Consider the following 22,411-nt stretch of genomic DNA (forward strand, 5'->3'; position numbering starts at 1 on the left):
TCATATTCTATGACAGGCGGGAGCAATATGCAACCTATGGATCATATCCTCCCTTCCCGCTATTTTGTGGGAAGACAGATTCTACAGTTGTTGACTTTTTTGGCATTGTTGTAGCAAGGGAAGTGCACACACGAACCCATGCTAATGCCAGTGGGTTGGGAGAGCACCAATGCAACCACCTCACACTTAGAATTTGTCCATCCTTAACCTAAGTAGCCAATATTTGGTTAGTACTGGCATAATTTTTTAATGGTCACTTAGGTAACTTGTGAACAGATCTTGCATATATTAGATAATATTTCACTACCAATGCTTCCAAACAGTACAGGATTGAGTAGAATTAGCAGCCAGGTGGTACATAAGTCATGGAACATATGACACTGACATCTGGCATTTACATCTATTCAAATCTATTCCTTCACCTTTAAGTTATATAGCACACACAAGACTATACATCCACGACTGTATGTGCATTGTGTGGGCTATATCCATATTAGGATTCAAGAGGTGAGAAAAAAGGATTTAAATAGCAGGAAATGTACTACATGAAATAAAGCTAGCTCCAGGTGCATAATACCGAATTAGCTACAACTAAAATGCAAACTTCCATATTCTCATTCATCATGCCTGTCCCCCTACAGGCCTGGGGTCAGGTATCTGGCATCTGTGAAGGCCCAGACCCTTGGAAATATGTTATTCACAGAGCCAAACTTGCAAACCTCATCCTTCCTTGGCACAGAAGAATTGTGCTGGGTGCTTCCATGGCCAGCAGCAGAAACACTCAAAGCACCTCCATTGAGTAACTGCCACGCCAGCATGCAGCCCACCTGGGGGAGAGGGAGATTTCTCAACAGATGCTCAAGAACCATCAAGCCTGCAAGAGACGAGCCAGGCCATACTGATGATAATTTTTGGCTTGCTTATCAAGGATACTATAAACTGTGGCCCCTTTACTGTATGGAAATATTTGAAGAGGATGCACGTGCATGCATGTATATACATACACCCTCAATTTCCCCAACAACCTAACTATTACAATAGCTATGGTATAGATCAAATCATTCATTTCCTTTCCTCTTCTTCAAGAGGCTGTCAGGCAAATAGGCACTCATGTTCCATGTCAACCAGAGGCCCATTCATGATGCTTTTAAAGCTTGGCACATGTGTTTTCCTCAAGCCAAGTCGTATAAACACAAGAGAGAGCCACTAATGTAATCTTGCTTCTGCTGCCAATTTTAGATCAGAAATGTTTTGGTTATTAAGTATAAGGACCAGAGTTTCTGCTGGCAAAATTATTATTCCCTCACTGCTAGAGGAAAACTTGTTACCATTTTACTTTTAGTAGTGATGGAAGCTATGTACTGTACAGTGTACCCGTGTTATACACGGGCGCGCTTTACGCAGACTTGAACGTACGTACTCAAGCTGCGGGGAGTGTGCGGGGCGCAAGGGGCGGTGCGTCCTATTCAAATGAATGGAGCACATGTACGTGGCGCCCCGTGCGCTCCCGCGCATGAGCCCCATTCATTTGATGCGGAATTAGCATATGCGGAATTAGCCTTACGCCGGGGGGGGGGGGGGTCCAGAACAGATCCCCCGCGTAAGGCAAGGGTTCGCTGTACAAGCTAAAATGCTAATACCTAAAAAGGTTTTAAAAGTAGATGCATACTGGATCATAAAGGAGGAAATACAATTGGAGACAACTGGTGTCTCTTATCTAAAATCATTTTTTAAAGCAAAATGCTTTCCATAGCTTTAGTAAAGAAGGCAACATTTTGAACTAACAGGGGGAGGACATCTGACAAAAGAATGCTGTCAGTAGCATCACCAGCAACTTTTTATATTAAGAATTCTGTATAGTTCTTAAATTAAAATGTCTGGGTTTTATGCCTGTGGCATATACAATAGCAACTGTGCTACCCGATGAAAAAGACAACACAGAAAAATAAAATAAATGCATTTGAGCCCTTTAACTCTTGATTATCTTCGAAGGTTATCATTTTCAGATAAGGATTCAAAATTATTATGTCAATTGTATTGTACTTATTATTTTACTATTTTATTATTCTATTTTTTACTGGTCAGTGTACAACAACAACTATTACTACTATGTCACTCTATCTTAGCATGTTTAGTCTAATATCCATTATATTTATTAACACAATATGCAGAATTACTAATTATGTGAACTTAGGACACGCTGCTATTCAAGCTAACAAGGCTTAAATATCGGTGGGTTTCCATTTTCATGGGGGGCAGGGGCGGAATGGATCCCACGTGAAAATGGAGGGGTGACTGTACTGGTGCCTCTCTCTGTCAAGTTGCCTAATCTAACCATACAACTCACATCTCAATAATTTAATGTGTATTCTCCTCCTGCATCCTGTATCTCTATGCAACCACACTCCCAGTTTTCCAATGTACTGTACCGTTGTACAATAAATAATCAGGTTTGCTTATGTGAACAAGAACCATGTGAAAGAAGGTGGGTTACTCCTTAAAATGTACACTGCTTTTGAAGGTTTAAAAAAGGCCCTTACATTGCATAAAGTAGTAATATGCAGAGCACTCCTGTCTCCAACATGTTTATGCATTAAAATTATCTTTTTTTAAAAAAAAAAAGGAAAGGGAACACAGAAATGATTAAAGGAGCATATACATTCATTCTCTCTCCCTCGATAGGAGATCTCATTTCCCCTCCTTCCCAATAGGGGTTTCCAGCTTCTCTATAGTGTACCTGTACAGGCATTGATTGCTTCAGGATGGAAATCAGAACAAGGGTTTTGAGGCTGGAAAAGAAGAAGCAAGTTCTCCTTCTCCTAGACTGGGTTTAGACAAAACTGGTAGGATCTGCTTGCTGTATCTGCAGTGCAGGAAAGAAGGGCTTGGAAAAGAGGCGCTGAGGAGGAGGAGCTTGTTGTGTGTGTGTGTGTGTGTGTGTGTGTGTGCATGTCACACAAGAGAAATTTCACTATAATTGTAAAAAATAACCCATCTAAGCAAATTATTGTAGGGAAAAGAGGGGATGGAACGAATGGGTCCTTCAGCACTTTTGGGGAAACTAGGTGCAGGAAAGGGAAGGGAGAAGGGCTGCTGGGTTTGCCACCCTCCTTCAACTAAAGACCTTGAAAAAAAAAGGAGGAGGCAGCCAGCACTGCTACTGCAGCAGCCATTGATTTTTCAGAGGTCGATACTCCTCCACTCCTACAGATCTGCTCAGTAGGCGCGTTAATCACATCCACTGCTTCTACTCAACACCATTCCACCTCCTCTCCCTGTTCCTCCCCTCCCCAGTTTTTTCTCAAGAAGTACCTATTAAAAACATTCCCAAAGCTTGAGCAGTAAGTAGAGGCTGGCAAGTCTCAGGTCCTTTCCCTTCCTTTCAAAGAGCAATGCTTAGTCTGTGGTTGAAGGGAAAAAGTAAGGGGGGAAAGCAACCTGATTCATGTGTTCAACAAGATGTCACAGGAGGAAAAACCCACCATGCCAGAGAGCCAGCGCTCCTCCCCCTTAGGGAATGCTGGGAATGGATCAACCATCTGTCCAAGGCTGGTTTCTACTTAACCCTTCAAGGGTTCCTATTTTAAACGGCTAATCACAAAGTAGGGCAATACAGGTAAAGTGGAAGGCACATGATTTACAGCTTTTTCAGTATGTTGATCCTGCTCTGCCAGGAACAGTTAAATGCCTGGTTCCAGTAGCAGCACTTACCAAACTGGCCTTTGTGACATTCTGAAATGGCCTGCCAGAAATTCAGTTTATGCCCGATCGGCACTATCTCCAAATCACTCATTGACATCCTCCACAGTGTCAGCAACTCTACTCTCAGGAGGTAGCACTATAGCTACCCACCCCAAAGGAAGCAGGTGCACCGCTCCACTGCTCAAAGCAAAGAGGCAGTACTAGCCCAATGGCACTAAGCACACCCATCCCCAAATTTACAACAGGGTACTATACAGGTCTGTATAAAAACACACGCACAACAAAAGGAATGTGTGACACTTTCATGGCCAACTCATGAAGAATGGCATTAAGCTTTCACAGACTAGAGACTACTTCAGCAGACGCATAAAATGTTATTCTAAATTTGTATATATGTTATATAAACCCTTATACCTTGATTAGGCCACAAGTAATAAAATTCAATTCTTTCACAATCCTGTTACAGGTTAGAAAAGGATAAAAAGCATCTGGTTGGTTGGTTGTTCCTTTCCTCAGCCCAAAGTATCTTTGTGACTGATTCTCTAAACCATACCAAAGTTACTTGACTGCTACTAATACTAACCAGATAGACCTGGTAGGGAACAAGTATGGTGGGTAACCCTGTTCTTACTCACACAACTGGCTTGCACACTGTGGTGGCAGTCACAGTCATTTCACACAGATATCACCAGAGCATTTTTATCTTAGGACAATACATAATCAATATGGCACTTGCACATTTTTCCACTCAAAATGGAAGAATTGTAATTTCTTCTGAAGTCTAATCCTCATCTCTTTCATCTGTTATCATATTCTATCTTCCTACTAACAAACATATACACATGGAGATGCATAAGATACACACTCCTTTGCTTCCACTCTCTAAATTCTCTTCTACTTCTGATACATTCAACAAAATGGACTCTAGTCTGTTCCTCAAACTGAGCAGTTATTGTCACAATTATTTACAGCCAGTATAACATCTTAATATGAATGAGATTGAAGTCTGTCCATGCAGCCCATTCACTCCTGTTTAGCTTCTCCCATTACATGACTCACTAAGCAAACTAGACATGGTTTACCTAATGTGTCTTTCAAACTTTAGATCTTAATCTGTTGTGCCATTTGCAAGCCAAGATCAGTAATCATGGTATGTTCTTGGCTTTAAAATTCTGGCTTGAAAATGAACAACACACTAAGATACCAGGTTTGGACAACATAGAAAGTAAAATGCTTCTGATTTGTACAGCCAACAGGATGTGTCCCTGAGATTGGAGTTGAAGACAAGAAGTGAAGCATCTTCCCATTCTCCTGTCCAGAGAACACTTCCTTTTTCTAGCATTTCCTTTCCAAAGGAATGATGAAAAAAATTAAATATTGGCAAATGTTATAAACACAGAACTGGCTCATCCATGGTTCAATAAAAAATGCTGGTGAATGAAACTCACGTTGAACCCAACCCACCATAGTTTAGAACACAAGTGTGCAGAAGGTAGATGATGGTCTACTGATACCTCTGGGCAACGTAAAATACTTGGGACTTCCAAAATGTGTAACTTCAAGGATGTCTGGCAATAGCTTGTTTTCCCATTTACATGAGCTAGAACTAAGAAAACCTAGAATAAAGCTTTTCCATTGTAGTTTTTTGTGGGCTTTTCGGGCTTTTCCATTGCGTTGGCCCACTCTACAGAACTGTCTCTCACCTCTAAAGGAAATCAGGTTACTCCCCCCCCAATAGTTTCCACTTTCAAGTGAAAACTTTTTTTTATCAGGGTATTTGCTGAGGTTTGCAGAGTCTACTGGCCTTGTACTTTACACTGCTCTTTACTGGGTTTTATGGTGATTTTATTGGTATTTCTTATATAAAAGAACCTTTCACTGTTTTATGGAAAACCATAAGTTTTCTAAATCAAAAATTATTAAGGGGGGGGGGATGTCATTGCTCTGCTCAAACCTTTTAGTCATTGGCCCTCTCCAGACGGGCCCTTTGTAGAGCGTCCACGACGAGCTAGGGTTGCCTCGGGATGGCGCGTGCACACACCCCACAACCCTAGCACGTCGTGCACACACCGCCATTATGCAGCACCTTACACACGGCGCACATAACTGTTACATCACAGCTGTGCAGCTTCCATATGGAGCTGCACAGCTGCAACGTATATGGCGCTTTGTGGCACAGCAAAAAGGAGCTGCTTTTTTGAGCTCCTTTTCTGCTGCTTAGCTGCGGCCCAGCAGCGCAGCAGAGAGAGGCGCCGAGGAGGCGCCTCTTTTGGTCGGTCTGTACCCCGCCTTTACTATTCTTTCGACATAAATGGAGACTTTTGGGAAAATATCACAGTGCATGTGTTGCACTACTAAACCTCAATGTACCTGCCCTCTAAGGCCAACACCTCCTTCACTACCATTTCATAACCATTTAAACTGTCAGAGGACAAGCCCCCAGCACTGACTACTAATATTATCCATATCTAGAGTGGAAGTAAACTGCAGACCATGCAAATTCTCAAATATTCTTTTGAGTTTCCTTCTTTCCCCCTCGTTGTTTTACTTTCACATTATATGGTAAAATCTGCTAACCCCCTTGCCGCTTTATAAATCCATTTTCATTTATTATTGATACTGAAAGTGAAATATTTCTAGCTAGTATTGCTTTATGTTTAGTTAAATTATTGTAACAATATGTGATTTTACTGGATGGAGCTACCTCTTTTTACTTATGAATAGTCATCACCATTCAACTGGCAGTGTGCTTGTTTAGGAACACCTATGTTACTCTTCACTGTACTTTGAACAGACCAAAACTACCATAAACACTGGAGTATCCCAGCAGTGTCAAATAATTGTGGTACCTAACAGATCACTAACACATAATTTCAAGAAGAATGATGCATGGTTTATCCATGTTAACAGAGGTGGAAGACATGCGACTTCTTCCCCCAGAAGTGCTTGGAATAATGTGCCTACTTCCTTGTCTCTTCCATTTTAGTTGGACTGGATTATGTACATTTGCACCTGCTTTCCATTCACTAGCGGGCATTCTGCTACGCTAACAGAATACCAAAACATGTTTGGTATTGAAGGATCATGCCTCTGTGTCTGATGTGACTAGATGGATCTTCCAAAGCCTCAGGACTAAAAACCGTGCACTTAAGCTGCTGCCATTCATGAAACAGGTTAGTTGAGAAGCAGTAACCATATTCCCAAGGCATCCTCAGTGTAACTATGGTAACCAGCCCAATGCTGCTCACTGACACATGCCAAGCCAATAATTAGCCAGAGAAGGTCAAAGGTGGCTAGATACCTAATCTACAGTTATGTCACTTTTTGCCATCCCAAGTTTTATGGGCATCTTCAATTCTTGGTCCAGAGAAGGCACCATCAACATCATGCTAGTGATCAGGTTTTCATAAAAAATCATTATACTGTACATATATTCCCTTATCCTTCCCAGGATTCTTCACCAAAAGAAAGAGCCAGCTCTAAGCCCCAATTCGGCACGAAGTGTCCATGTTCCAAAAATCAGCCTCTGGAGAACATATTAAAAAAGAGATTAATCAAAATCCTCTAGAACTGCACTACTCTAGCATTTGTTCTTTTAAGATGTGGCATCAATCTTTAAACTCCACCTGCACACGAGACCAACTTTTAATCTATCACGACTGAAGACTTTCCTCTGAGATCTTTAGATAGTTGAAATGTAGTAAACACCTAAAGAAAGAAAGAAAGACTACACACCCTCCTGGTTTTCACCATCATTTATCTCCCCTTCTACCTTGGTTTTCTTATCATAATAAAAATGGTAGAGGCCACTAATGCAGTGGGTCCCAACCTTTGGTCCTCCAGATATTTTGGACTTCAGCTACCATAATTCATGGCTATTGGCCAAATTGACTGTCTTCTGGGATCTGTAGTCCAAAACAAATGGAGGACACTACTTGGCTTCATAGTCTTTAGTTTGTGGGCTACCCCAGAAACCTATTTGTCCTCTGTAGTGACTGACATCTACATGATGCTGCTCAAATAGATGTTTGTGAGTAAAGTCTAATCAATATACAGTTTGTAAAAATCTTAAACCAAAAGACTGCAGATTGGTAAATGGACTAAATCTTAATCCAGAAATCATTTTGGTCAACAGACACTCTAATCTGGATTTAAGAACACATCCCATTCTGGACACAGCAGCTCTTTGAAAACAAGGTAGAGGTTGGGAGAATTCCAGATTCCAGCAATGGTCAGGTGGCAGCAGTGGCTGGGAGTGCCTTTCTCCAGTATCAACTTGTACTCTGTCCCTTTCTTGGGGATATAAGTGGCTATGTGATCATACCTTAACTGCCTCCTGCTTTCATTAGTGCCCATCATTCCGTGCAGGACTGCTTTTTAAACATCTTCAGAAATTTAAACTAATATAAAATGTGGTGACTAGATTTAGGTCAGTCACATGTTTGGCAAACCATAATGTACTTCTGGATAAACTTCATTGGTTTGTCATTTATTGTCAGGCACAAATAATGATTGACTGACCTATAAACTGCAGAATGTTTGGGGCTAAGATATCTGAAGGATTGCCTCATCCTTTATGAAACCGTCCACAATTAGTGATTTCCTATAGAGATCTTGTTCTTTCCCCCATCATTTAGGGAGAACAGTTTGTGGACACCCAAAATAGGCCTTTTCAGTAGCAGCAGAAACCTCCAACATTCACAGGGCTGCTATACGTCAAAACGCAACTTGAGGACACATACACACAACAAACAGCCTGACTGAGGGACTTCTTCCAAAAGAGATTGGATTGTGTTTTACACTGGAAGGAAAGACTGTTTTGTTCCATACAATGTTCCATGCTGCTTGATGGTGCTTCATTCTTTGTTTCTAAGATTTCAACTGCAGTTCTCAAAACTGTGCCTTTGTGTTTATTTGGATCAATTTTGGTACATTACCCACAGACCTTATTAAGTGTTCAGAAAGCCTACTTTAAAAATAGATTTTTATCTACCTCTTTCACACATTCTTTCTCCTTTCACCCAGGTTATTCCAGATTTATCACGACTAAACCCAGTTGCAGCGCCCTGATTTCATTTATTTCTACAGAACGAGCAACAATGTCACCATGGCTCTTCCAACTCAATGGTTTCTACAGGGTTTTAAAAAGATCCACTCTTGGGAATCTAAGCAGACCTAGGTATCCCCTAGCAGTTTTTCCAATTATATACAAGCCTGCCCTGCTTACAGAAGATGGGCTTAAAGCAGAACAAGAAAGAAAGGGCAGCGCTGCTTAGAGAGCATGTGGCCTGTTGTCTAATCTGTTCCTTTCCAAGTTGCAGCTGGCTTCACATTTCAGTTAATTTTCTAACCGAAATTGTTCCTAAGAAAACAAAAGCTCCCATCAGGGGAATCTGTAACGTATACAGGCAGGAAGCTATGCCGAGCCACCAATGACTAGAATAGAAACAGGAAACGGGCCCTGGATCGAGCATAGAGCGATCTGCTGCAAACACAGCCTCCTGCACGAAGCACAGGGAAAGCAAACTGCATCAGTGGCTCAGAGCAGCATGATTTATAAGGCAGGCGCCGATTGGCTGCTTCTTCAGAGAGAAATCGAGCACACAGCATTCCTTGCTGCTTGTGCTGCTGCGAACAGCCATGACTGACACAGCCGAGGGGGGTGGGGAATTTCCTTCTGAGCACCAGGTTAGCCTTGCTTAATTCAGAAGTGGGAGCCAGGGGAGTGCCACATGAACAAACAGCAGATCAGTTCCAAGAAGCAGGTTCTGCCCACAAATCATGTCCCTGGAATGACGTGGATATTCCCAGCAAGAGAACTGCTCCTGGGGTGAGGACACACTGTTCGGATGCACCTCGGCTATTTGGGGGTCTCTCCCCCGGCCCCAATTTTAAGCTCAGGAAGAACTTGGCTGCCGGGGAAACAAAAATAGAATACAAGCGGTCACATGCAGAGTTTGTTTTGCTATTAATCCGTCCATGCAAATGAGCAGAGTCATTCAACAGCCAGGCCTTGCAGGAACCTTTCTGCCAGAACAATTTGGGAGGCACTGATCCTTCAAGCGCCATATGGATCTCTGGCACTGTGTACTCTGGGACCATTTGCAGCTATGCCTAGACAAGTTATAATTAGCAAGCAAATATTATTTCTCCATGAATTTATGAATTGCTGGGCCCAGTTCCACACCATGAACTGAGGAAATGTGAGGACACAAAATCACACTAAAAGAAGCCTCTTCTGTTCACATAGCCTGGGCAACCTATACAATTTGCAGCTCGAATATAAATATATAAAAAGCAAGGCTCCTCAGGCCCAATCCAACATGTTGGTAGGGCTTTCACATGAGTGGAGTGCATGTCCTGCTACTGTCCATAGCCTTCCCACTCCTTTTTAACAACCATCAAAGCCCCTCCTTCATCCCCACAATCCATATCCACCATTTTTTTCAGACAGAAAACAAATCTCCCTCACCAACTGCCCTTTCCAGAGACATCTAGAACAGCAGCTTTGTTTAAAACAAGCCTGGTTAGTGTGGGTGGACTGCTAATCTCTGGCCCTGAACCTGAGAAAGTCTCTTGGGTAACCACTGGTAGCCAACGATTAAGGATATTTATGGCTAGGATATGATGCCACTTTGTATTTCCAGAGCTGAGTATAGCACCCTGACTCTATGCAATATTAACTGTGCAATGGGATACAGGATGAAAGTCTTCAGATACACCTTTATTTAAAAAAGGGAAAGCACTGAATCCTGGCAATAGTGGAAAGATGGAAAGTGATTAAGCAAATACCTGGCTGAAAATCTCAGGAGCTAGATGAGCAGTTGAAATTTCCACTGGTCAGAGTAGAAATTTATAGCCCTGTATATTCCACTGCTCCTTCACATAATAAGCAGAATTATGACTGCAAAGTTATGCTCATATACAGTCTATGTTATTTATACTAGTTCTCCATATTTCACAATGTAGCCCTACAGACCAAGCTGTAGTCCTGAGACCTATTTTTTGTTTTGTTTTGTTATTTACTCGTACAGTGGTACCCCGGGATACGAAATACCCACGTTACAAAATTTCCGGGTTACGAAAAAAATCCATTGAAAATAATTGTTCCGGGTTACGAAGGTTATTTCGGGTTACGAAAAAAATTTTGGTGCTTTTCGGCGCTTTTTCGCACGAAATCGTGGCTTTTCCCCATTAGCGCCTATGGCATTTCGGCTTGCGAATGCTTTTCGGGTTACGAAAGCGGCGGCGGAACGAATTAATTTCGTAACCCGAGGGAGCACTGTATAATTAATTGGTGTAAGAAGTGAGGGGTAGTGGTGAAAGGAACTCCACAACTGAAACAACTTCTCCTTCATATTCTCAATCTGCTAAAATGTAGGTGAGGCGGGTCACTATTCGATGTGTCAATAATTTAAACTAGCTGAGGCACATGGGAGTACAGTGGACCCTTGTTATACGCTGGGGTTTGGTTCCAAGATCCTCCATTTATAACAAAATCCGTGCATGCTCAAGCCCCATTAAATATAATGACATAACAAAATGGTGTCCCTTATAAAAAATGGAAAATCGAGGTTTGATATTTGAAATTTATACTTTTTTGAACATTTTCAAACCGTGGATGCTTGAATCTGTGTATAAAAAATCTGTTTATAAGAAGGGCCTACTGTATTACTCCAAAGCTTTTGGTGTGCAGAATAACTGAATCTATAGAACTTGGTAACTCAAGACTCATATGTAAGTTCCACTGACTGAACAGTTTCATTCTAGTTAGAAATGACAATTTGCTTTTTTATATCCTGGTTACTTACCTTTTTGTTATTTGCTTCATGTACCTTTTGGCAGAGAGTCAAGCCATAAGTTGAACAAACAGACACAATCACTTATGGGTTCTAGGCTTCCATAGACTGGGCGGCCAGGAATTCTTACTACGCACTTCAAATACTATTACAAGACACTTCAACATACATATACTGTTCTTTATTACCATGGGGTTTATCTTAGTAAAGAGTCTCCACTGCCACTTCAGCATCTGGAAAAGAGATTAACTCTTGTATCATTTCTTGGGGGGGGGGGGGAGAGTCTGCAAAAGGTGCTTAACATAAGTCAAAGTCTCTCTCATCCAAGATAGTGTTTTGCTCCTTGGTAAAGAACAAAGTTATGGCCCATATTCCCAACTGTACACCAAGGAACAAACCAAAGCCTGTATAGGACATACAGGAGACTTATTTGCACAAATCCTTTTACCACAGCAACTGAAGATTAAAGAAAGGTTGATATGCAAATGTGATTACCTCAAGATATCCATCAAAATCCAGCAGCATCTTGAGGCACAGAGACCCAGAAAATATAGAACCTAAGGCAAGCTATGATTAAAGCAGGGAGCTGAGGTCACTAGCCATAAATTCCACTCCAGTTCTTCTCTTTGAGTAGAAAAATAGCCTGCAATTGTACTGTGAGCTGCTGAAAGGCATGCATAAACACTAGCTCCTCATGGTGCCATACTATATCACTGCTTACCAGAGGCAGGCTTCAGAACCTGCACAACAAGGATGGGTGCACAACTGTGAAAGCTAGCCCTTGGGGAGCACATTGGTCCCCAAGGGACCTCAGAGGGCTGTATCTCACACACAGTGCCCACCTCCACAAAATTCGAATTTTTTGCCCCCAAATGCCTCTAGAGAACAGTATAACCATGTTTCTAGGCCATTTAAGGCCGAAGAGAGGCCCTTTTTTCCACAAAAGGGAGCAGAAATCACCTCCTATATTTAAAAAAAGGGCTTTTGTGCAAAATAAATGGGTGCAGTCCACCACCCCTATGCCGTTCTAAAATGCCTCCCATGCCCCTTAGACAGTATACTGAGACAAAAAAAAAAAAAACATAGGGGAAAATATTCTTGCAGGGGCCCTTAGGCCCCCAAACATGTTAGAAATGCTCTCCACATCCTATAGAAACCATCTTGGGGGGTTTTCTTCTTTATTTTGGTGCAGAGTCAACTGTACACATTGCAAAGGGATCTTGAAGCACCTTTGAGACTAACTGGGAAAAGAAGCTAGAGGCATGACTTTTGTAAACTTGAGCCAGTTTCCTCAGATGCATGGGGAATCTGAGGAAGTTGGCTCAAGTCTACAAAAACTCATGCTATCAGCTTCTTTCTTTCAGTTATTCTCAAAGGTTCTACAAGATCCCTTCGCACTGCTTTTCCAGACTAATGCAGCTATGTCTTTGAACTGTACACATTGCTACCATGAGAGCTGCTCCATATATAATAATTGGTAGCAGAGGTGCAGAGTTGTTGTGGATCATATGTAAATATCAAAATTCCTGCATTTGTGTATTGTCACAATGTCAGTGTATCACTGCAGGCTAAGTACAGATCCAATAGTTACCACAGCCATCCTCAAACTGGCACCCTCCATTACAGCTCTGTTCATCCCTGAAGAACAAAGGACTAACTGTAGTCCAACATATTTGGAGGGTACTAGTTTAGGAAGTGTCTTTAGGCCAATGAAACAGAGGAGCTTACACCACCATTTTTAGCCAGGCTGCAATTTTGCCATGGGAGAATTCAGATTTCATTTAACCGATAAACACCACCAATACATTTCCTGCGTACCCTCAAAATTCAACTTCCCAAACTAACTATTGGCCTTGAAGTGTAGTACAGCTATCTACGTGTTCAGATGTTCAGCTTCCAAACTTGAATGGGGAAAAGAAACCCACTACAAATATTGACTGGTAAGTCATCCTACCCCAAAAACCATTAAGGGGAAGAAACAAGAAGCATTTTACCCAAAACTCTCCACACAATAGTTAAATTCAAATCACTTATACTTTGCTCCACTTATACTTTGCAGCCCTGAAGTCAGAACAGGTAACATTTTAACTGATGGTTGTATCAAGTTAGCACATCCAAATTCCATCTGCATTATCAGAAGCATTTCCTCAGAATTACATTCCATTTTTTAAACAGTTTAGGCCATGCCTTAGTAGGAGAGCCTGCTCACTGTTATGATTTCAGCACTGAAAAGGGAGATTATCTATTCAGTAGCTACAGTATTAGACTAAATAGATCTTCCTATGCCTCTGCAAATTAGACATTAGAAGAAGAACAAGTGAGAAAGAAATGTGAGATGATTCACAGAAAACAAAATTATGTGAGTTAAATAACGAGGCTGACATTTTGTCCCAACAACATGACAGTATCAGTAATGTCTTAGCAACCACACACAAACGGCTATTACAAGCAAGAGTTGGGATTCTGTAGCTCACCTTACACCCCAGCCTCAATGGGAAGCCTTAGACAAGCAATTCTTGTTATCCCCATATTACAGATCAGTGTAATATATAAACCAACAAGTGCATTAAGGTCTGTAGTGGAAAGCTTTCTCTCACTACCTTTGCAGGTGCGACTTATGAGGACTCAAGAGACAATGAGAGAGAGGCTTCTCTGTGGCTGCTCCCAGGCTGTAGCGCTCCCTTCAATGGGTTCTAGTTGGTCCTTTCCTGCTCTCCTTCCACCAGCAAGGGAAAACCTTTTTTTATTTAAGGAGACATTTGGTGATGGTGTAGAAGAATTTCTATCTTTTAAAACTGTTAGCATGTGTTTTTAACTCTGTTTTAAATAAAAATTGGTTTAATTGTATTTTAACTTTTGTATTGACTGCCTTTAATTGTATAGTGTTTAAGATGTGTATACTGCCTTGAGACCCATACTGGGAAAAAGGTGGGATATAAATTAATAAAACAAAAAAATGATCTTCATTTACTTTGCAGGGCTGTTGTAAGGATTAAGGCAGGAGGAAGAGCACAAACATGATACACAGAGAGAGAGAGAGAGAGAGGGAGGGAGGGACATTTTGATCTGCAGGGTTGCCATTCCACTCCTCCATGGATGGCAAAACCATGGTACCTTACATCCCATGGTATTTAATGGTGGTGTGCATGTGCATGGCCGCTCTGCCGGGACTGCATACACATGCGACCATTGAAGTCAGGGGAGCTTGCTATCCAGATTTACTAAAATCCATAGATGGCATAGCCCACAGTTGGGGTGGACTACATGACTTGTCCAACTTAATAATAATAATAATAATAATAATAATAGGATTTATTTACATGCCGCCCAATCACTGGGAATCCAGGTGGCTTACAACAGAGGGGATAATAGACGGTTCCCTGCCTTCAGGCTTACAATCTAAAAACACACAACACAAAAGGAGAAGGGAATGGTGGGGGGGGGGTGTCAGGTCCAGCATTCTTCTCTCCCTCTGAGGCCTGGACCAAGGCAGATGGACTGGAGGGAGGGCTCTGTTTCTTAATCGAGGCTGGGCTCAATGGCGTTGGGCCTGTCCTTTCACTCCCTTCCCAGGCCAGAAGATGACAGTTGGAAGGAGGGAGGGGAGGGCTCTTCCTCTTTATTCAAATAACTTGCTCATCTGATCATTTATATTAGAATTGTTGTCTCAAGATGTTACTGACATCAAAGCAAAGACTTTTTGAACCTAAATTTTTAATTGTAGCAAATTAATTCAAAACTAGGGTTGCACCTACACTGTAGAAAAAAATGCAGTTTGATACCATTTTAACTGTCTTGGTTTCATCATACAGAATCCTGGGGTTTTTAATTTGGTGAGGCACCAGCACTCTTTGGCAGAGAAGGCTAAAGTCCTTATAAGACTACAAATCCCAGGATTCCATAGGATGGGGCTACAGCACTTAAGTGGTGTGAAACTGATTATTTCTACAGTGCAGCACTCTAGGCCTTGTATTTTTGCTCCCAATATTTAGTACATATGTATTACAGTATGCTATTATATATGTACTAACTATTGATCTCATTACTCATTAGTCAAGAGGCTGGTGATAATCAACATCAATTAGGCCAACTAGACACATGAGTGTAAAATCCAACTCAGAGATACTTCTCAGAAACTGGATGGGCCAACATGGTAGCCTCCAAATGTTTCAGATTATAACTTCCATCAAACCCATCAACTGCTATTCGTAGTCAAGATTTTGGATGTTGTAATACCGAACATCTGGAGAGAATAGGTTGCTTTAGGTAAAGTAGACTAGGTTGCTGGCACATTCGACCCATCAGAAAACCCAGATCTTTAAACAGCAGTAACTGTACACTGAATTCAATACTGAATTTTCCCCCCAAGGAAGACACACACACACACACACAAAAGTAAAATAAAACAGTAAATTACAAAATACTCGATTCTAATCACAACCATGAAATTGTATTTTGGCCCTAAGGATCCCTGAATTGCTGGCATACAGTCTTCCCCAACATCAGATGATGAATCTCTCCTAGTGCTTATTTCAATAGTGCCTCTACAACATCTGTACTGCACCATTCAATGTAACTGAGCAGAGCTAAGAGGAGACAGCACATTTCATGCCTAGTGAATAGATCCAACGTCTCACAACTGTGCAAGGGACACTGAACACAGCCTGTAAATCAAGGCCACATCTCATGCAATGCTATTTGACAATAGAAATGAAAAATGTTGCAGTACACAAGTCACCCTACCTATTTACTATTTCAATTAAACGCAGACTCCTCCCATCCCAAAGGCTCAGAATTGATCAATTGGGAGTGGGAGGTGAGGGGTGGTAAAGTGCCTCCAGATTAACATTTACTGAAAATGCTGCACCTTTACACTACACTCAACATCACCCTGAATCCCCAAAGCCAGACATAATAACTACACCTTGACATATTTCTCTTTGAGATGTTGTCTGCCTCCAATGAGGGGAAGTTCCATAATTGAGAGCTAGCTACCAAGAACACCTTCCTGCATGCCCTTGTGAACACATCATGCTCATGAACTTACCTATCACTTGTGGCAAGTCAGAATTGCCTTCAGCAATCAGTCAGTGAACTGTTTTGTAAACTGGTACCAAAAACCAGCCAAGAAGATGGGCTAGTAATTTTTGTGGCCTTAATTACAAGTCTGACATTGCATGTTCAGTGAATCTCAAAGACAGGATAATACTGACTTTTTCCTGCCTTGCTTTCCACATAACATCAGAAATGAAAGCATCTGACCTTTTTACTTAGAATATGGGAAGGAGAAGATGCCAACATAAAAAGGTGCCTCTCCAAAGGGGATGGAAGCAGTGCTAAAGTATTAGTCACTATAGTCTGTGCATGAGAAACTAGACAAATTCACTGTATGTGATTAAAAAGCCCTTTTTAAAAGTTCCAGCTTGGAAAGGAGATAGAGGTATTTCCAAGTTCCAGAATAGGGAGCATTGAAGATTGACCTTCATGTGATTTCTTTTTGCTTATTTATTTTTAACACTACAGCAATCAAACAGTATTCTCTTTACTCACACTAAGGGTTCAGAATACCTACCTAGGGATGAAGGGGAGAGGGAACAGTGGCCTTTCATAAATGGAACATCTACACATGAAGCCGTCCAGAACAAAAGATCTACGGATTAACTGGTGCCCTCGGAAATTAGATGCTCACATTAGACCAGAGGCCTTCAATTAGAGGGTCATGCCCTGACCTCAAGTGGGTCACACAAACCTCTTTTTTTGGAACTTTTCCTATTAGATTTAAAGAAATGGATTAAGGGAGTATGAAAGGCCAGAAAGCAAGCTGGACATGCAAGACAAAGAGTAGAAGTGGCTCTCACATGCCTAATTCCACAATCTTGTTTGCCATGATAACTTGGTCAAGACCATCACCTCCCCTCCCCCAGATTGGAATTGGGGAGGGGACAGCTTCCAAATGGTGAGGTGAGCAAACTGAAACTATGAAAGAGAGCCATCAGTTGTGTGGGATTTCAGAAACTTCAGAAGAGCAGCAGGGCCCACCTTTCCATCTCTGGCTCTGGAGACAATACTGGAGTTGGCCATTTGAGTGATGGGCTACAGAAGCAATTGAATGTGTACATTTGTCATGCAAAAAAGAGACTTAAGAGCCAGACATGCATCAGCTGCCTAGTGCCACAACAAGCCCCAAGTCTTGAATCAGAGGTAGAAGGTCCTCACAACTTTATTTGGCTTCCAAGATCCTTTGATACACATTTCCAGTGTTAGATTTAGAACAGGGGAAGAAAAGCAGGGCACTGTCCCAAATTCTCATAAAAAACAAAGCATGATATTAGGGATCAACAGCACAGTCCTATTCATATCTGTGCAGACTTCAGTTTCAATAAAGTCTGCAGAACTGATTTATACGTAAGTACACACCGGTCTGCAACTATCTGGAAGCAAAAACAGTGGGAATGACCGTACGCAGTAGGAATGAGTTCTGTGCAGATATGCATGGGATATTGGGAGGGGGGGGGGGGAGTGCTCAGAAACCTGGCAAGCAAACATGTGGTTTAGTTACTAAAGCCAGACCAAACCTGTGGCTATCTGAGTGGCATTTGGGAACCAAAATCCAAAAAGGTTGAAGACTGCTGACCTGGGGAATACAAGCGGCTACCAAGGTTTGTCAAAACAAACCAGTGAAAATGCCAATCTATCGCTAATAAAAATGAAACTTTAAAATTTTTACAGGTTTCTATCTGCTCAAGTCTTGGTCACATGGTTAAGAGGCCTTTCAAAGAAATAGGAGGGCATTTATAGTGATGAAAGGGGTAACATAAGCAGGTTGGAAGCAGAAGATGGAGTAGCATCATTCTTAATGCAAAAACAAGACCAAGAGTAAATTGTTGTAAAGACTATGAACCACTAATAGCAAAAATAAGAATCAAGAACAGTAAACCAACCATCATGTTGAAATGCAACCTGAAGAACACCCATGTAGAATTTAAAGATAATATGAAAAATAGATTTGCATTATTAAGCGTTTTTGATTAGGAGCCAGTGGAATGCAAAACAACACTATCTGCAGCCAAAAAGGAAGTGAAGCCTCAATGGATGACAGATGAAACTCTTCAAGTAGTGAAGGAGAGACAATAAGCAAAATTTAAGGTGACAGAAATAGAGTTAGAACCCTGAAAGCAACTTTTCCAACGACTTGTGAGCAGGGACAAGGAGAAATACTATAATGATCAATGCAGAGAAACTAAGAGGAAAACAAAAAAGGAAGAACAAGAGACTTTATCAACAAGATACGAGAAATCAAAGGGAAATTTAAACCAAGAGTGGGAATGCTCTACGAATTGCAGGGGAATACATTAGATAACCAAGCAGAAATAAAAAGACAATGGAAACATACAATATAAAAGAGATGAAAGGGTGACACATTCATTTAAGGAAGAACTATGTGAAGATGAACCTCCAGTTTTAGAAACTGAAGTGGAAGCTGCAGTCAAGAGCACTTGGTAGAAACAAATCACCAGGAACAGACAGAGCTGCTTCAAGCAGCAGAGACAGAATCTACTCTACTCCAGTTCTAAAATATGTCAACAAATACAGAAAACAAAACAATGGCCCACAAATGCCCAAGAAAGGGGTCATGAGGGATTGTAGCAGACACAGGACTATTGCATTTATGGGTGTGCCACAATATTTTATTGTTCTGATGCATAACCTGAACTCAGGACAAGAGACTATTGTTAGGACAGAATATATAGAAACTGAATTGTTTCCAATTGGCAAGGAAGTCAGGGAAGGCTGCATTTTATATTCCTATTTGTTTAATTTGTACACTGAACGTGATTGTATGTAAAGCAGAATTAGAGGAATAAGGCATGAAAATTGGAGGAAGGAACACCAACAATTTAAGATATGAAAATGACCCGATACAACTAGCAGAATATAACAAAGTCTTGGAACAATTACCAAAGAAAGTCAAGGAAGAAAGTGCAAAGGCAAATTTACAGTTGAAAATTAAGAAAGCAAAAATAATGACCACAGATGATTTATATAACTTTAAAGCAAACGATGAACTAGACGATAAAGACATTCAACTAGTTCAAGATTTTCCATACCTTCATTCAGTCATTAATCAGGATAGAGACTGCAGTTAAGAAATTATAAGAAGATTAGGACTTGGAAGGGTAGCTATGAAGAAACTAGATAAGATCCTGAAGAGTCAAAATATATCATTGACTACTAAAGTCAGGATTGTCCATGCCATCTTATTTTCCATTTCTAGGTATGGCTGTGAAAAGCTGGACAGTGAAGAAAGCTGACAGGAAGAAAATCAACTCATTTAAAATGGTGACCAAGAAGAATTCTGCTGATACCATGGGCTCCTAAAAAGACAAATAAATGGGTCCAAGAGCAAATCAAGGCTGAACTCTCCTTAGAAGCCACGATGATTAAACTGAGATTGTCCTACTTTGGCCATATCACGAGAAGACATGACTCCCTAGAAAAGAGAATATGCTTGGCAAGGTAGAAGGCAGTAGGAAGAGATGAAGACCACATTCCAGATGGATAGACTCAATCAAGGGAGCCACATCCCTGGGTCTGGAAGATCTGAGCAGGGCTGCTGCTGTGTGACTTGGAGGCTCCCATAAGTCATTCATGGGTCTGCCACAAGTCAGTTGACTTGACGGCTGTTAAAAACAACAACAATTTGACTCTGCAACCTGCATCATCTTGGGGTAGGGGAGGAAAAAACATTCAACACTAACAAGAAAGTATACATTTTATCTGCATGACATTTATTGAACCAATACATGATGACTATCTCTTCAAAAAGGTACCTAATAAATCTTACAAACATGTAAGCAAGTGAAATTTCTGTCATACATCAAGCTCTTTTGCATGCTATTCATGCAAGATCTATTCATCTAGATTTCAAAGACACATTACTCTGAATGCCAAACACTCCAGCAAAAGTGGAAGTGACCAATTCTAGGTCAGCAGCTCAAACTCCCCTTTGAGCCTCCTGTGGGCAGCCTCTTGAGAAGAGACATGGCACTGAACCAAGGCATTAAATAGCTTTTCCAAACACTACAAAAAAGCCTGGCCTTTTGGGAACAGGGAAGAGCTATATGTATGAAGACATTAGCCTACTAATTATTCTCACGAGACACACAAGATATAGTAACGGCCCTAAATAGGCAGCTGTATGTAAGGTCCATCATCACACCAGTTACTGCAAGCTGGTGAGTACCAACAACCAACTGGATCACTACTAAAAATCAGATCCCAACCTCCATATCACACTGAAGACCAGAGTTTAACTAAAGCCATATTGTAAATGATCTAACGAAGGGCAAAAGAACACCCAAGGCTTAGAGGCAACAGCTGACCAGCATCTGAAGGTAGAATATTAGCCTCATCTGCAGAAAATCAGGTCAGCTTTTCTGACTACATCCACTGTTTGAGATGCACAGGGTGGGTCTCTCTGATCTGGAATTCCAAAATCCGAAATACTCCGAAATATCCAAAAAGATATCCACATGGGTGGCTGAGATAGTGACACCTTTGCTTTCTAATGGTCCATTGACACAAACTTTGCTCACTCCACAAAAGTATTTAAATATTATGTATAAAATTACTTTCAGGCTATGTGTATTGAGTGTATATGATATATATATGAAATTAATGTTTAGACTTAGGTCCTATCATATATGTATACACAAATATCCCAAAATCTGAAAAAAATCCAAAATCCAAAACACTACTGGTCACAAGTATTTTGGATAAGGGAGATTCAATCTATAATAGAAGGTAAATCAACAGCACATTTTTACACAAGCATTTTCACCATTATATAGTATGAGTTGACTGTGTTTACAAGAAAAAGAAATAACAAAGTTAGAAATTCAACACATACTCTCTATCTCCCTTTAGGGATTATATTGTAGTCTATGTGGAACTATGACTTGTATTCTGGAATGTTCTTTAGAATTGAGTTTTCAGAGATCCATATTAACACAGAGGGACTCCTTTCCTATTTCAATCTGCAATAATCTAGACACAATAAGTATCCTATTGTGGTTCAGTATCTCATTCCCAAACCTTTCTGAAAACTTACCGGCAAGCTAGAGGGTCTTGACTGAAGATTTAAATTCACATCTTCCTGCCCTTTACTGGAAGCCATTGAGGCAGCAGATGATGCTTGGGACCCAAATGAGTCTTGCGATAACTCCTAGAATTCAAAAATTCAAATAAAATGAAAAAATATATCATCATCATTATCATAACGATTTAGTATACTGAGAGTTAAGTGACAGTATCTATATTGTTGTGTGCCTTCGAGTCATTTGGAACATAATGCAACCCTACATCAACCCTATCATAGTGTTTTCTTGGCAGGATTTGTTCAGAAGTGGTTCGCCATTGCCCTCCTCTGAGGCTCAGAGAATGTGACTTGACCAAGGCCACCCAGTTGTTGTTTTTTTATGTTCAAGTAGGAATTCAAACCCTGATGTCCTGGAGTCCTAGGGCAACACTCAAACCTCTACATTGTGTTGGCTACCTGTATGTACATCTGCACTATGTACAGTGTCCTGCCACATTCTCTGGGGTTCAGGGTACAGCACCGCCAAGAAAGTGGAAAAATAAAAAACCACTATGTTTTTAACCTGAGAGAACATCTCTCTAGGAATCTCTAGGTCCTCCAGTGCAACTCTATGGTCAACATCTGCCAGAAGTTGACCACAGAATCACACTGGAGGACCTACAAATGCCTATAGAGATGTTTTCTCTAGCAATCTCAAAAGTACTTCAGTGCAACTCTATGTCAATTTCCAGCAGAGTTCCACTGGAAGACCTAGAGATTCCTAGAGAGAATATGTTAATCAATTTCACAAATAATCAAATCTGCAAAAGTC

General features: G+C 41.0%; 1 protein-coding gene across 4 annotated transcripts in view; it reads right to left on the minus strand.

Moving 5' to 3' along the window:
• The window catches only part of ARID1A (AT-rich interaction domain 1A), a 124,122-nt gene that overhangs the window by 32,630 nt on the left and 69,081 nt on the right, over positions 1-22,411 (minus strand). For all 4 annotated transcript variants that reach the window (XM_042439305.1, XM_042439304.1, XM_042439303.1 and 1 more), the window contains one exon: positions 21,613-21,726. In XM_042439305.1, coding sequence (XP_042295239.1) covers positions 21,613-21,726 — 114 coding nt within the window. The remainder of the gene's footprint in view (positions 1-21,612; positions 21,727-22,411) is intronic.

The sequence above is a fragment of the Sceloporus undulatus genome, chromosome 9 (assembly GCF_019175285.1).
Source record: "Sceloporus undulatus isolate JIND9_A2432 ecotype Alabama chromosome 9, SceUnd_v1.1, whole genome shotgun sequence".
NCBI lineage: Eukaryota > Metazoa > Chordata > Lepidosauria > Squamata > Phrynosomatidae > Sceloporus > Sceloporus undulatus.